Source organism: Nanorana parkeri, unplaced genomic scaffold (genome assembly GCF_000935625.1).
Source record: "Nanorana parkeri isolate BGI_ZX_2015 unplaced genomic scaffold, ASM93562v1 scaffold154, whole genome shotgun sequence".
NCBI classification, from domain to species: domain Eukaryota; kingdom Metazoa; phylum Chordata; class Amphibia; order Anura; family Dicroglossidae; genus Nanorana; species Nanorana parkeri.
The window spans coordinates 114,833-129,776 of record NW_017306422.1 but is presented as its reverse complement, the minus strand read 5'-3'; the positions used below and the strand labels follow the sequence as shown (position 1 = coordinate 129,776).

The window sequence follows — 14,944 nt, the reverse complement described above, 5'->3', positions numbered from 1 at the left end:
TGAATGTTCTTATGGGGAAGAACACAGGAATGGTCTCCCCAGTGCGCTCTTTAACTGCCATTTAACTGCCATGGACATCCAGCAGCTGGCTCTGCCATCTATGGCGGTGTCTAGATCACCATACTGACTGAACAGAATTATATATCTTCTCACAAATATATATCAATAGTGTCTTTATTTCCTTGTCTGGGGTTCTGCTTCATATATTTGGTGCTGTGGGACCAGTAGTTTCTGGGGAGCCGCTTGTCTTGCTGGTTGCATGGAATCACTTGGAGTCCTTTCAATCCCTTGCACTTTATTGGCTTCTCACATAAAACATGGTAATGGTAACAGTTGCTTGTTGCCCATAGCTACCACTGAGCCACCTGCTGTCTATTTTACAGCCCAGATTTGAAAACACATAAGGAAACTGGTTACTAAAGGCATCATGGCCATTGATCATGTGTGTATTTGGTAGAAGTACTTGCAGCAATGGTACCCCTGTATTCAACTCCATTATTGGGAACCTCCCAGAACAAAAACAATGGAATACATTATCATTGCTGTATTGTTAAATGTGGTAGGCCATTGACTTTATCATTTCTTCACTTTGTTAATCAGTCATTCTTTTTTTCAAAAGACTACTCATATACCAATTTGTTAATGAGTTCCCTGTAATGGACCATTTACAACTTTTCACTTACATATGCATGCGTAACTCGATGGACTTGTGTCTTTATTCAACCTGACTAACTATGTAACTGGACAAGACACCTTGTCTTGTCCAATTACACACTGCATATGTAAGTGAAAAGTGGAAAGAATGAATGGAAGGTACAATATTGTATATTAAAGTATTTTGTACATTTACACATTGTATGAATACTCTCTACAATTCCTGAAGAAGCAGTGGATGCCACTGTGAAACACATAGAATTTTCCTGTTACCCGTCAGAGAAAATCAGCAGGAAAGAAATATGATAACTATGATCCAACAGGAAAGTGGACTTTATGATTTTGCTGACTATTGTAGTATATATAATATGATGTCATTTGGCAAAAGAAAAGAAAAAAAAAGAATCAACTTTGGATAATAAAATGGAAATATATTTGAATAATATGATGCATGTGGATTATTGATGTAGCATCTGAAATGTCCCAGTCAGCAATAGATATACACAAACATAGTTTTTATAACTGGTGATACAGCCAGTAGATCCTGATCTGCCAAACCCCAGCTAACACTTTTTAAGTAGTCACAGCAACATCTTTTTTTGTTTGCACGCACCCCTTGCAGTGTTATATAGTGTGCCTAAACCTTTTTACCATCACTTTGCTGAACTGCTTGGCCTACATGCAAATTTGGAGACAGATATAAATGAAAGCCTTTGAAATAACAGGTATTAACTGTTGGAAATTCAACAGCATATACTGTTGTCGTTTGAGCTGTAGGTGGCACGGTAGTGCAATGTTAGTCTCTCTAAGTGCATGCATATCTATGATAGGCAGCAAGTTTTCCTGTCTATATGTTTTCCTCACAATGCTGTATTCAGATGTAATATTCTTCTAAGCAAGTAAAACTTAATTCAGCATTCCTCAATATCTCAGTGCTTCATCTAAACACATAACCAACATTAACCACATACAGTTACTAGAATTACAATATTTTTGCTAAAGCATTCCTTTAATTGGTCGGGACATCACATGCACCATGTTGTTCAAGGTCAGTTCACTAAGCAGTGAACAGCAGATAAGGATGGCTACTTTGGCGCATGCACCTTCAAAAACTAAATCAGCAAAAGCAGCTCCCATATCCTGCTAAGTTTCATTTAAAATCAATAGTTTGCTCCTAAAAGGAAACAATACCACTGTTAAAAAATAAAAAACACAATGCCATAGGTAATAAAACTCAATTTTGTGAAATTTTATTCTTTTATCACCAAAATATGGGAACATTGGTATTTGCTCAGTGAACGTTACATTATAATTATTGACACAATTAGAAGCATCTATCATTTATTTAAGTGATAATCACATTTTCAAGGGGAAATGTATATTTGTGTAAGAAAAAATAGTTATGTCAGTTTTAATGCAAGATAATAAAATAAACCTTGTTCAACTTCAGGAAAGGCTTATCTAATGATATTAGCAATTTGTGCACAAATGTAGAACGTTTACAAATCAATACAAAGTGGCTGGTTTCACAGCATTTAGGACATCCTATTTTCATTCAGTGATTCAGTGAAAACATGTTATTTTAATAAATGCTAATAAATTAGTGTACATGCAGCAATATGCAATATCATTCAGTATATCACTCACATAGTTTCCACCTTTCAATAACTTAGAGTAGTCACAATAAATATTATTTCTGAATTCCTGCTTTGGGTTAATGGGCTTTGCAAATAACCTCTGCAGCCCCGAGTCTGGCTTGGGGTTAACGATCCTAGTATTTAAAATTAACGCCGAGCCAGACTCGGGAAAGCCGCCAGGGAGGTTAAAGGATAACTATGAGGTGAGTGATTTCCACTCATCCCCATAGTTAGAGCCGACCTGTGACAAAGAAGCTGTCACAGGTCGGCTCTAAGATCGGGAAGTGAGCGAACACATGCTGTCGCTCACTCAATTTCCGATCATCTCTCTGCAGTGAGCTGAGACTGTCAGTCACCGCTCCTCACAGGGATTCCCCCCCCCCATCCCCTCTCCGATCCTCCAGCACTGAGTGGAGGAATGGACGAGGGAGGGGGCGGGCACAGCTGTCTCTGCCACTAGATAGGCAGAGCCAGCTGCCACTCATGCAGCTGGTTGGATCTAGACAGTATTGTTGGGATCCGTCCCGGCTGCGGCACTCTCAGTATATAGCGAGCAATAGCCTGCTATATACTGAGCTTTTGGTCACGGGAGGAGTTTAGTATATGTTCTCCCGTGACCATAAAGAGAACTATGGGGAAAAACACTTACCCTATTGTTCTTTTTTAGGGTAGAACTATGGACCAAATGAAAAATGGCATATGACAATGAAACAAATTGACATATGTAATACAGTGGGGTTGATTTACTAACCTTATAAACACGCCACAAACAAGTATACACCTCTGTAGTGTGTTCCCTCCCAGCATGATCTATTGGTGGAATCTAGACACCTTTGTAGTGTGTACACACCCACACCTTTGTAGTGTGTACACATGAATTGCAAGGTGATGTTGTGTAAATTAGCTCTACGTTGTGTTGCTTGCGTTGATGAATGCAGGAATGTAAATGCATGAGCTAACCATTTTTGTCTAAACTGTGAAGCAGCATTATATATGCATCATGTGCATGATTTTTCCTTATATGGCATTAGTGGAAATATGCTTTTAGAGACTTGCATGCCGCTATTAGAGCGGTGTGTAGCCTATGGCGCATGCTACATGACGCGCACGTACGTAAATACATAAAACCGCGCCATAAAGGCGTGAAAATGTGACACGTTGCTCGTGTTTGGTTGATAAATACATTTTGCTGTGTAAAAATGCACACGCACCTGGTGCGTGTGTGTGTTTAGGTTAGTAAATCACCCCCAGTGTGTCAATAGGACTGGTTTTCTTAGTACCCTCTTTTACATTATTATTATACAGGATTTATATAGCGCCAACAGTTTGCGCTGCATTTAACAATATAAGGAAGACATTACAATCACAATACAATTCAAGACAAGATGGTAAGGAGGGCCCTGTTGATTCTGCCAAGAGACCTGTTATTTTTGCACTTTGTTTAGTAGGGCAACTACCCTGTTCACTCTTCAGTGAAATTGAACAGCAAGTTAGCCTCCATTCACATATAGCATTTGCGTTTCCCACGCGGTTTTCCGTGCGGAAGACCACACAGCACGCAAATGCTAAAATCTTTACAACTGCATGAATCCCACTCATTTGTGGCTATTATTACGTGCGGAATCTGGCCATGAAATCGCGTTTGTACTATTTTGCGGGACGTGCGGTTTTGTACTGCCGCAAAAGTCTGAACAGTGCACATAAAAGTGCATTGTTTTTTATGTTTAGAGCTGTTCCGTGCGTATTCGTATGGCCGAATACATGCGGACAACCGCTCCTGTGTGAATAGAGCCTAGGGATACCAGCATACCTTAATTTTGCTTACTTCTTCCAGTAACATATGTTTAAAAAACAAAAGTTAACGACACAGGACATTGTTCTTCTGAAGAAACTACAATTATTATCAAATTTGATAACATTGCTTTATATGTTACTTTACTTTGCAGTTTGTATGTATCAAAGTTTGTGACTCTGGCCAATGGGTGGCTAGATCAAGCAGTATTATGTTCCTCTAGGAATCTTCTCCTCTAGCTCTTTGGTTTCTGCACATACTGCACAGGCCTTATTGACATCACTGGGAAATCTTGACTCCATGACTGAATGCAGCCTGTTTAGGGACATGCAGACATTCCTGAAGGAGCCATGGATCTGGAACCTCACAACAGGTCTGCAGCATGTAGTATTAGTTACTCATAGGTTGCTCCTATCACTTTTTACCAAAACAATATGAAATATTTTTCAGTGGAAATCATTAACTTCCCCCTTTCTGCCACACATTCTGCGCATTCACATTGGTTGAATAATTATAAAGCAGAAAACTTCCTGGAGTGGAAATCATTTAGTAAATGTCCTTATCACTTATTTCATTTTGGATCCTGTTATTTAGCACGCTGTGATTCACCAAATTCCTAAATGTATGCCATATCAAAGGTCATGTCTTGTTTTTTTGTTATAAAAGAGTCCCTTTAAATATTATTAAATATGTATTCTCCACATAAATAATCTCTTAGTGAAATAAATTTGATTAACTTTGTTAAGTGCTGTTAGCAAAGATTTCATATATTATTTGCTTTCTGATTAGATGTGGCATCATAAGATGATGAACTAGCACATACATTTCAGTTGCATAAGTAGTATAAAAAGTGCATCCATATACCTCTTCTGTGCAAAAATACCATGTACATTTACATTATAAAAATCTAAACTACAAAATAATGGTTTAGCAGTAAAATAGTGTTAGAGAACTGTGCTGTTGATGTACTGATCACTAGCAGGCATGATTAAAACAGCTACAATGTGTTATCCCATAGCAAGCAATTATCATGTATCATCTGAAAACTAATTGGCTGCTATGGGCTACTGCATTCACTGCTATGTGAAAAAAATAAGCTTGTATGTATAAAAACATACTTAACCATGACTAATGAGCTTTCATTGTGTCACAGTGTCTTTCTCTCTTTTATAATGAATGTAATGATTAACTCTTGTTATATTCTAAATAATACAGTGCAGATTGTCACTGGTCAACTAAGGTGCTGATCACATGGTTTTACAGTGCGGGGGGTCAACGGTTTTGCACCCATTCTGGAAAATTTAGAGAGAAGCACCAAGCACTTCTCAATACTCCTGGTTTCCTGTTTTCCCTTATTCTCATAATTAATGGAAATATAGAAAAACAGGTATTGTCCAATAGGAACCAGAAGTGCATGACAAAATGTAATCCACAGTGGGGAAGGGTAAAACCCATGCCAGATTTTTACTGCTATTTGTGTACCCATTGTGATAATTTAAGCAAAACAAGCAAAACTTTTTGCTGTCATTGTGATCATTTAGACTCACTTCCTGCTTTGCTAATTTGACGGGAAGCAATAAGGATAGCCATACAGAGAGGTTCTAACTTTTCCCAATAATTTCCAGAATTAAAGAAAAAACGTTTGGGCTGAAGCTGGTGGTAGATTTCATGCAGCACCACATCTCTTGGGTAGGATACGGGGAAATAAGTAAAGAATCATTTCATTTGTCAAACATAAGTCTTATTTGTTGGTGTAATGTGTCTATCCCAAAGGTGGTTTCCTGACTTGATAGCAGCATTCAGGATGTCTTCACTCCTAGACTGGAAGTCTTGAGGTACCATTGGGACTAATTCTGCTCTTTCTTATTTGACTCAAGTGTTTGCGAGATCTTAGCACTTTCACTCTCACCTCAAAGACTTCTTGAATAGCTTTACGGAAGCAATGGAAATTGTAATCTATTAAACCTGTACATAGACATAAAACCGTAAGTATTTTGAGCATTAAATACAGTACAGTGTTGCAGATTCTAAAGGCTATATATACCAAGCAATATGCATCAAACTAACACCAGTATTGTTATATAAATAATTCTGTGGTCTTTTTTTACTGCATATAATCTTGTTTCTGTGCCTTTTTCTGATCCAAACCCAGGCCGTGCACCCTTGCCAAACACCCAACTTCCGTATGTACTTCTAAGACCCCCTAATCAGCCTTTCAGGGCTTAAGCTGGGTACACATGGTACAAATTTCAACCGGTTCCTGATAAACTTTCCACTTTGCAAGTTAATTTTCCCTTAGCTTAGTGAATGAGGTGAACTTCCATCATCCAATCGTGTGTAAGTGAAAATTATTTTTTTTATTTTTATTGCTCATGATTAGGTATTTTTTTTGGAAAGTGAAAACTCACCACATTCACTAAGCTAAGGGAAAATTTTCTTGCAAAGTACACATTTCTTGCAAAGTGAACAGCTTATTGCCTTTAATAAATCAACCCAAGTTGTAAAAATACCTACAATGTAAAAGTTTGTGAACAATGATTCACTTTTCCAAGTATGAGTTAAAAGATGAAAGCATGTGGAATAAAGAGCAAAACAGTCTGTCACTTATGTCTTGTTTAATTTGTTATGTAGCTTTTATACAGCTTGAACTGTTATAGAAAGGGATCCAGGCATCTTTGAAATGGCATAAACATCCCTTTAGTTGTAGGCTTTATCTTGGAGAATCTGATGGCTCACATGTAAGGCTTTGATCTGGCTTAGCTCACTGAGCGTGCTGTCATAAAATGCAGATTATTTGCATTTCAATGGTTTCATCTGTTTACACATTCATTAGTGGAATTTGTCACTTGGAGATGCACATATTAATAGAAAATATTCATAAGTACACACTAGTGTTTTTCAGAGCAAAATCTCACAGCACAAATCTGTTGTACTCTATCATTCTGTATAATGTTCTAGTATTAACTCTTTCGCTGCCAGGGCGTTTTTTGCACACGTGTTGTAATCCACATTTTAGGCCTGAAAATTACTTAAAACCCAGAAGTAGAGACTCTGTAGAATAAAATGGCAGCAGTTGCAAATTTTTAGATTGCATGATATTACCACAACTCTTTCTAAAACCCCAAATTTAGTAACAGTGACACTTAAGTTAACTTTAGTGCACAAAAACACAATATATTACCCATTTTTTGTGAAATATAAAAGATGAGGTTGTGTCGAGTAACTAGATACCCAACATACAAAGCTTCAAAATTGGGTGACAAAAAACAGAACCACAAGTTGTCCATAAAGGGACGCTTTAAAAGCCTGTACAGGTCATCAGTTTAGAGTTGACCATAAATATTGGCCCTAGAATTATTTCTCTCACTCGGCGAGATCTAACATGTATAGCATAATCATCGTTTTGGTACATAGGCGTACCCGACACATGTTTACATTTCGTATCAGGGGCGTAACTAGAAATCACAGGGCCCCATAGCAAAATTTTGGGGTCTATTCACAAAGCTGCCGAAGGATCTGGCCGTAGCTTCGGCCGATCCTTCGGCTGGCTTCGGCCCCAGGACCCCTTCTCCTCCTCTGCTATCGACGGGCCCCGCCTTCTCTTACATCACTGGCCCCACCTGCTCTTAGGTCGCTGGCCAGTCATGTAAGAGGAGGCGGGCCCCGCCTCCTCCATTCCGAACACCGCCCTCATCTGCCAGCTGTCACTGGCACAGCTCCGCAGCGGCTATGAGGGGAAATGCGCCGTGGCCGCTGCTGAGCTGTGTCTGTGACAGCCAGCACCCCCACATGCCTGTGCCAGGGCCCCATAGCGACCGCCTTGGTCGCTATGGCGATTGTTACGCCACTGGTTAGTATGGGTGTGTTCGCGGGGCGGGGGACTATTATTTTGGTATTTTTACATTTATTTCCTTTATATTTTATTTGCCTTTTTTAAAACTTTTTTTTAACTTAACTTCATTGCTATCACATGGGAGGCTCACAAGCCCTCTATGTGATAACATATTCATGGTGACAGGTTTTCTTTAAGGTGACATTAGGGGTCTAGTGTCACCTTTGCACTTCAAATAAGCTATTCAAGTGCAGATTGCAGTTGAATAGTTTCTTCCCTGCTTTCTCTAACTGATAAACCGTAAGTTATGTAATCAGCGTTGCTTCCGGCTCAGTTCAGCGGGGAGGAGATGGATGTTTGCCGGTCTCTCTCTTCCTGGTTCCCGCTGACACCTGTGATGCAGATTCCAGGCCTGCAGAAGGGGTGGCGGAGCCCAGAAAGCAGGGCAGGGTTGTCGGCAGGGGGGGGGCACTCTTCACCAGCCCACGGAAGCGATCTTGCAGCAGCTCAGCTGCCTGAATCACTTCCAGTGTGAAGCCCACAGTCTGCTTTACACATGTGAACAGAGTAGCTGTCGGGAGCCTGTTTACAGGGGCTCGCTGCCAGCAAAATATGGCATCATCCTTCGTTGGCAGCGAAAGGGTTAATTTAGTTTAAAACAAAAAAAGAAAGTATACCATAAAAGGGAAGAGGAGAAACATTTGTTTTTGCAGTAGCCACAAATGAAATAAGTTAACTATTCTGTCTTTCTAATAGTTAATGGGGTCAACTCTACAATCCATTTCGACCGTAATTATGAAAAATCAAAAGAGCAGGAAGGAAATCTTTTGTCGAACAAACAAAATTCCATGAATGTGGATTTAATTAAGGAAACTCCATTCTTTCCAAAATTGAATGTTAAGTTCAAAGGAAATTTCAAACAAAATTGCCAAGTGTCTGACGGCATTATCAAATGTTCTATTGGGATTTTTGGTATGAAGGTTAATTCAAAAAAATACCAGTGTATACCTGTTAAAGGGTATTATTCATATAGGGATTATGTATGCATGTGTTGAACATAAGTGATGATTGATTTTCTATATATACATTTGTTCAGTATGGGAATATACGCAATGAGATTAGAGTCTGTGGTTCAGGTTGTATTTGCTATACATCTGTTACTGATAAAGCAGAAATGCGTAGAACCTCCCACATTCCTTATTATCAAGAAAGACTGTGAAATATTCTAAATCAAAGTTTATGAAGTGTTTACAAAGTATGTATTATATCTCTTTATTGCAATATTTCTTGATAAAGTTATTCATATAAGAAAGAACATTGTATTATGTATAAATATTGGTATTTGTAACATTATATAGTTTATTAGAATGTATTATTGCATTCAACACAAGAATCCTCTATTCCCATCCCCCTTGAAACCTTATGGTTTGTCTAAAGTTTCAGATTACACTTGGACCTAGATGGCCGGAGAGGAGGGGGGGGGGGCTGGAGCACAAAGGACTCACACTGACACACACGCTGACTTGCTGGACACACACTCGGACACACGCGGTCATGGAGGGACACACAGACACACAGACATGAGACTAACATTTTAAACACAAGAACTTATTAATACATCTACATATTTCTATACTTTAGTTTTATGCTATTATTTTGTAATCATTTGTATTTTTGTAATTAAACACATTTATGAGTTTCAAGCAAGAACGGAAGCTATTTTTCCTTTTTTAAACTTTTCACCCTAAGAACAAGAATATGAATATGACATAAAAATATGACATCAAATATCATATTCAACAATACCCAGCTTTAGTTTCTTTTATCCTGGACACTACATTCACCACTCTTCTTCCGACACAGTGACTGACAATTCTGGCTCTTATACAGTGAAGGGATCATGTCATTTATTCTCTTCTTCCTCTCCCCTCATCCATGCACAAAATGCCCAGTATTCTGTGTAATGAAAACAAGGAATTCTGTAACTGGACAAGTAAAGAGGAGGGGCAGGTAATGGTTTGTATTCTGTGAAACAAGTACAAGGCTTTTAGTGAATAGATAAGGGGAGAGGAAGGAAAGTGTGAACAGCATGCTCTCTGCACTGTATAGGAACCAGAACTGTCAGTTGCAGCGCCAGAAGAAGAGTGCTGACTGTAGTGACCAGCAACAAAGGTAATTTATTTCACTTGTGGGTATTGGAAAAAATATATATTTTCCTAGGATTACACTTTTTCCCCTGATTAAAATGAACTCAAAAGGTAAAGAGTTGCTGTGTTATAGGGAATATTTAGAAATGTTGATTGTGTCTTTCAGTACCTTGAAAATATACACCCCTTGTCTTGAATTCCTCCTGAAAAATATTTCAGCTAGTGTCAGGACAATCAACTTCATAGCACAGAATAAGGCATATGTTAGAAATGGGGGAAAGATCAGCTGCAGGGAGATCGAAGGCAACACTGGTGACTAATCCTTTTCCCTCTATCTGCATATTCTGCATGTCTCTATCCATAATTCCCACAGGTAACCTCTATTGAGAAAGTACAGAGGCTGCTATTGCTCACATTCTGGAGAATACTAGCTCCCTGGCTGTCATGCTTATCCAATGGCAGTGCTTTATAAATTACAGACTTAGAAAGCACTGCTAAGCAGAATAAGTTACAGACTTGGAACATGTAAGCAGATTAAGTCAACTGGCATCAAATTGGCTTTGTCTGATCTGCATGGTTGTTCTAGGTCAATGTCTCTAAGTTATAAAGCCACGGACATTCATGCAACTAGAGTACAAGGAAGTCAACAAAAGCAGTCACTCAGGTGACTGCCAGAAAGTGGTTAATATCTCAGTAGCAAGAGATTAAAATCACCTAAGGCTGGGGATACATTGGTGATTAAATCTCTACTGGTTTAACTAGTCATCTTGTTAAAATCACATTGATTTCAACATGCTGCATGTGAGGTGACTACCAATGAGTAGTAAAATGGCTCAGTAGCGTGTAGCCCTACACCCCAGGTTTAGCTTCCTTTTGTACCAGTGTTATCAATCATTATCTTAATTGCCTATACCTATACCCCTGAGTGAAATAAGCTGTTCTTGGGACAGCCTGTTTTGCTTTTGTATTGGGCTAGATTAAGTATCATAGTTGCATGGATGAAACTGACCCTTGTACCTTAGTTTTGTTCTGCCTCTGATTGCTATAAATCTTAAAAAATGCTTTAAAAAAATCTTGAAAAATGATTATTACCTTTTCTTTCAAAACTTTCTTCTCTGACAAAACACACAAGAGCTAGAAATTTTGTAACTTCCTTTAGATACAAAACTGTTGTGTTGTTTAGCTTTATGATTGCCAGAGACTCTTTGTCATATGGGGTGCCTGCTCCTTTTAACCTGTTAGAAAAAAAAAACAAAAAAAAACAGTACCATTAAGGACTACTTTAAAACCCAATCTATAGAACATATAGCTTACATAAAATGTAAGGTAAGAAGGAACCTTTGTTGTCCAAACGAAAGCATAATTTATTTTCCATTCCCTTCTATTTCTGTTTCTTTACAAATATTGTAGATTTGTCATATTTTGATTCATTAATATATACTATATACCTAAAGTGTATATACCTTTGAAATCTACATTACCAGTGAAATCCACATTTTACTGCCATACCCATAGATGCAAGAAATATCAATGACCACGTCGATCATGTCGCAGCACAGCTCATAGGTTTGCATGTCCACAGGAGTGCTGTCTGTTGCTATGTAGATTTTACTGACTACATCAAAAAGGAATGCTTTCTCTATTCCGGAATTCTGCAATAAAAAATGACAGATATTGCAATCAACTATGCATAAATAAAATTAGATTATTACTGTTCTAGGGTGCATTACATAGAGCTTAATTTGGAATTTCGGATGTTGAGAACTATGACATAAAGCATAATAAATGTACGTATTACCTTTATGCTGATAATAGCATTCCATATATCCAGAGCACATCTGAGATATCCTTATTCCAAAACCAGGGCTGCAACCTGTCCTCTCCTTTTTTTAAAAGCTACAAGCTACAGTGTGGCTATTTTTCCATTGCACTCACCTGGTTTTGGACCGTTGCGTGCACGTTGTCACATTGGTCTTTTTCCATGGCAACGTGATGTCCCACCTAGTGGGAGACAAAGGCAGCAGCACAATACGGTAAGAAGTGCTGCAGTCTTAATGGTTGCTACAGAGATGGGGGGCCCGCCAGCCGCCGGATACTGATATTATTTGTAGCCTAATGTTGTATAAAGTACTGTTGCAGCAATGCAGAATGGCACCCCCTATAGAGAACTACAAATCTCAGCAGTTCTTTATACAGAAATGTTATTGTTAAATAAAGTATTGCTGGGATGTGTAGTCCTCTATAGCCTGTGTCATTCTGCATTGCTGTAAATATTAGGGCTGCACCATATATTGCCCGCCAAAACATATTGGCCGAAATTTTTTTTTCGGGGGGGGGGGGCCCAAAAAAAATCTTGCACCAAGGTCCTTTGTTCCTTAGGTCCGCCACTGGTGTTGCCCCCACCTCTTTGTATGCTGCTGTTAGGGTCGGGGGGGCCCCAAGAAATTGTTTGCCCAGGGTCCAATCAGTATTAAAGACGGCCCTGCCCAGCGTAACACTGGGCAAATGCCACTTGCATGGCATTCCCACCACTAGATGAAATTCCTGTACTCCTTGTAGTTTCGGGAATGTCGTGCGAACCGTATTCACCTAGCTATTCACTGGGTGCAACAATTATAAATCAGCTCCTAAGAGACTGCCTTCCACTCTCTATGGAATGGAGAGCGAGATTTTGTACCAGAAATGAAGTGATTCCACAGAGGTAAGTGAAAGGCTCTCCCACGTGACTGCTGCCAATGTGTCACTAGCAGCAGAGACACTCATGTGACTTTAGCCTTGAGGGAAGTGTAAAAAGGACAAATCTACTGGCAGGATCAACAGGTAACAAAATGTTGGTGGCTACTTAGAAAAAACAAAAACTAATGTTATGTAAATGCTAGCAACAGACTGCATCATATATGTGTTTTTTTCACTTTTGTCTGCTTTTGGAATGTCTTCCAAAGGCAGAAAAACCAAAGCGAGCTGGCTGTACCTAAACTTGTCATTGTATAAATATGCCCACTGAACAGATTTCTGCTGTCAGTCACTGTGCCCGAGAGAAGAGCCTCTCCATAGCAACCTGCCGTCAGAGACTATAATGCAGTAGTTAAGCTTTTTCTTGTCAGGAATGCCTGCCATGTATATCGATAACAATCATTTTAATTGCCTTCTCATCTTATTATTTCTTCTGTATAAGACTGGCCATAAACAGCAGTTTTTACAACCAATGCAAAGGTGAGTACTGATTATGGTAAGGGACAGTTAAAGAAACAAGCAATGATGAGGGCAAAAAAAACAAAAATCTGTTCTATTAGTCACAGAAATGTTCTAGCACGGTGAGCCATTTTCGGGTTACAATCCTAACAGCGTTTAGAATATAGATTTCTAAAGCAATGGGTTCAGTGAAAAAATATTTCAATGATAGGTGACTAGGTTTTATCTGTATAAGTAGTATTTGGGCTAACAAATAACAGTACTTTTTCTGCAGAAATTCCAGCTGGGTGTCTGCTTTTCAATTGCTCATCTCCTGCCCACTACAAATTTAGTTTCTGACATGTCCAATGAAAGAAATAACTCCAGTGTTCATCACTCAGTGACTAAAGCTGCCCAAATTGGCTGGAATTCAAGCTGTATGTGGCTCTGTCACCAGCACCCAGCTCGACAAAAGTAAATTTTTTCAATCGACTTTTGTTGATGGAGCTAGCTGGAAAAAAAAAAGTGTTAGGCACGTGCTTAGTAGCTGGTTATTATTAAAGGATAAGTATTGGGAGAGAAAAATTTACTCTTCCCAATACTTTGAGAAGCATATAACACTGCAGCTGTCACATGCTCTATAGAATGAGAGCTGAGTGATCATGTAGCCGCTGATAACTCAGCTCACGGTCTTCTTCCTGCAGAAAGTGGTGACTGTCAGTCTCTGCTCCCCTCAAGGATTCCCCCCCCTTGACCATATTTCGTCAATGACATCACCCAGGATCCCTGCCACTATGTTTACAGTACCACAGCGGTTGGGATCTGTCATTTAGTGGAAACATTATTGGGTGGTGGGCCATCATGATTGACAATAATAATAATTAAGGATGCACCGATACTTTTCAGATACCAGTGCTGATACTTGGCATTTTCACGTTTGCAGCTGGGACCTGGCTCTGGCACTCCACCACTGTCCTGAAATCATAAGTCGATATTGTTTTAGAAAAACTGTCACATGACAATAAACAAAAATGTACTCGTACTTGTAAGTAGTTGGGCAAGTACCAGTACTTGTACTTGCAAAACTGGTATCGGTGCATCCCTTTATTTATATCTATAAAAACTAAATCATACATTAAACAGAGATGTACAAAGCCCAGGAGCTCCGTGTGCGCCTTACAAATGACAGCTGCCTCCTAACTTTTGAATTTTTCTCTAGTCTAGTCTTGGAGCTCGAAAAGTATCTGTACATGTACTTGTACCGAGTACAGTACTTGGTATCGGTGCATCCCTAATAATAATCATAATAATTTACATTGTTGGACGCTGTGATTAATGACAGATTTACATCGCTGGATGACGTGGATTTACATTGCAGGACATTATTTACATTTAGTTTTTTCCTAAGTAAGGACTTTTTCATGATGCAGATGTGTTTATTCACTTTTATCTTTTTGTGGGAATGGGTAATGGGGCAGGTATCTGGGGGTCCCCTTTTTATAAAAGGGGATTCCAGATTTCTTTATAAGGCCCTCACAAACAGGCCGTTGTCCCTTAATATTGGGGGCCTTTTCGTAATCTGATTCAGGAAGAGGGGGCCATGATCTTGCTGCCCTCAATATCCTGGTTACTCAGGCTGCATGCCTGGATAAGGGACTGGTTGGAATTTTAAAGGGAGGCTGCATGCAGTTTTTTCCCCAGTTTTCTACTA

General features: G+C 39.1%; 1 protein-coding gene across 2 annotated transcripts in view; it reads right to left on the bottom strand.

Annotated features, from left to right (window-relative positions):
- Nucleotides 1-5,735: 5,735 nt before the first annotated feature.
- RRAGD (Ras related GTP binding D) overlaps nucleotides 5,736-14,944 on the bottom strand; it is a 31,233-nt gene continuing 22,024 nt past the window's right edge. The window contains exons 5-7 of one of the 2 annotated variants that reach the window (XM_018554342.1): nucleotides 11,557-11,714; nucleotides 11,155-11,297; nucleotides 5,736-6,048 (exon numbers count right to left, since the gene is read on the bottom strand). In XM_018554342.1, coding sequence (XP_018409844.1) covers nucleotides 5,900-6,048; nucleotides 11,155-11,297; nucleotides 11,557-11,714 — 450 coding nt within the window. In that variant the 3' untranslated portion in view covers nucleotides 5,736-5,899. The remainder of the gene's footprint in view (nucleotides 6,049-11,154; nucleotides 11,298-11,556; nucleotides 11,715-14,944) is intronic. The other variant, XM_018554343.1, reaches the window with a different exon arrangement.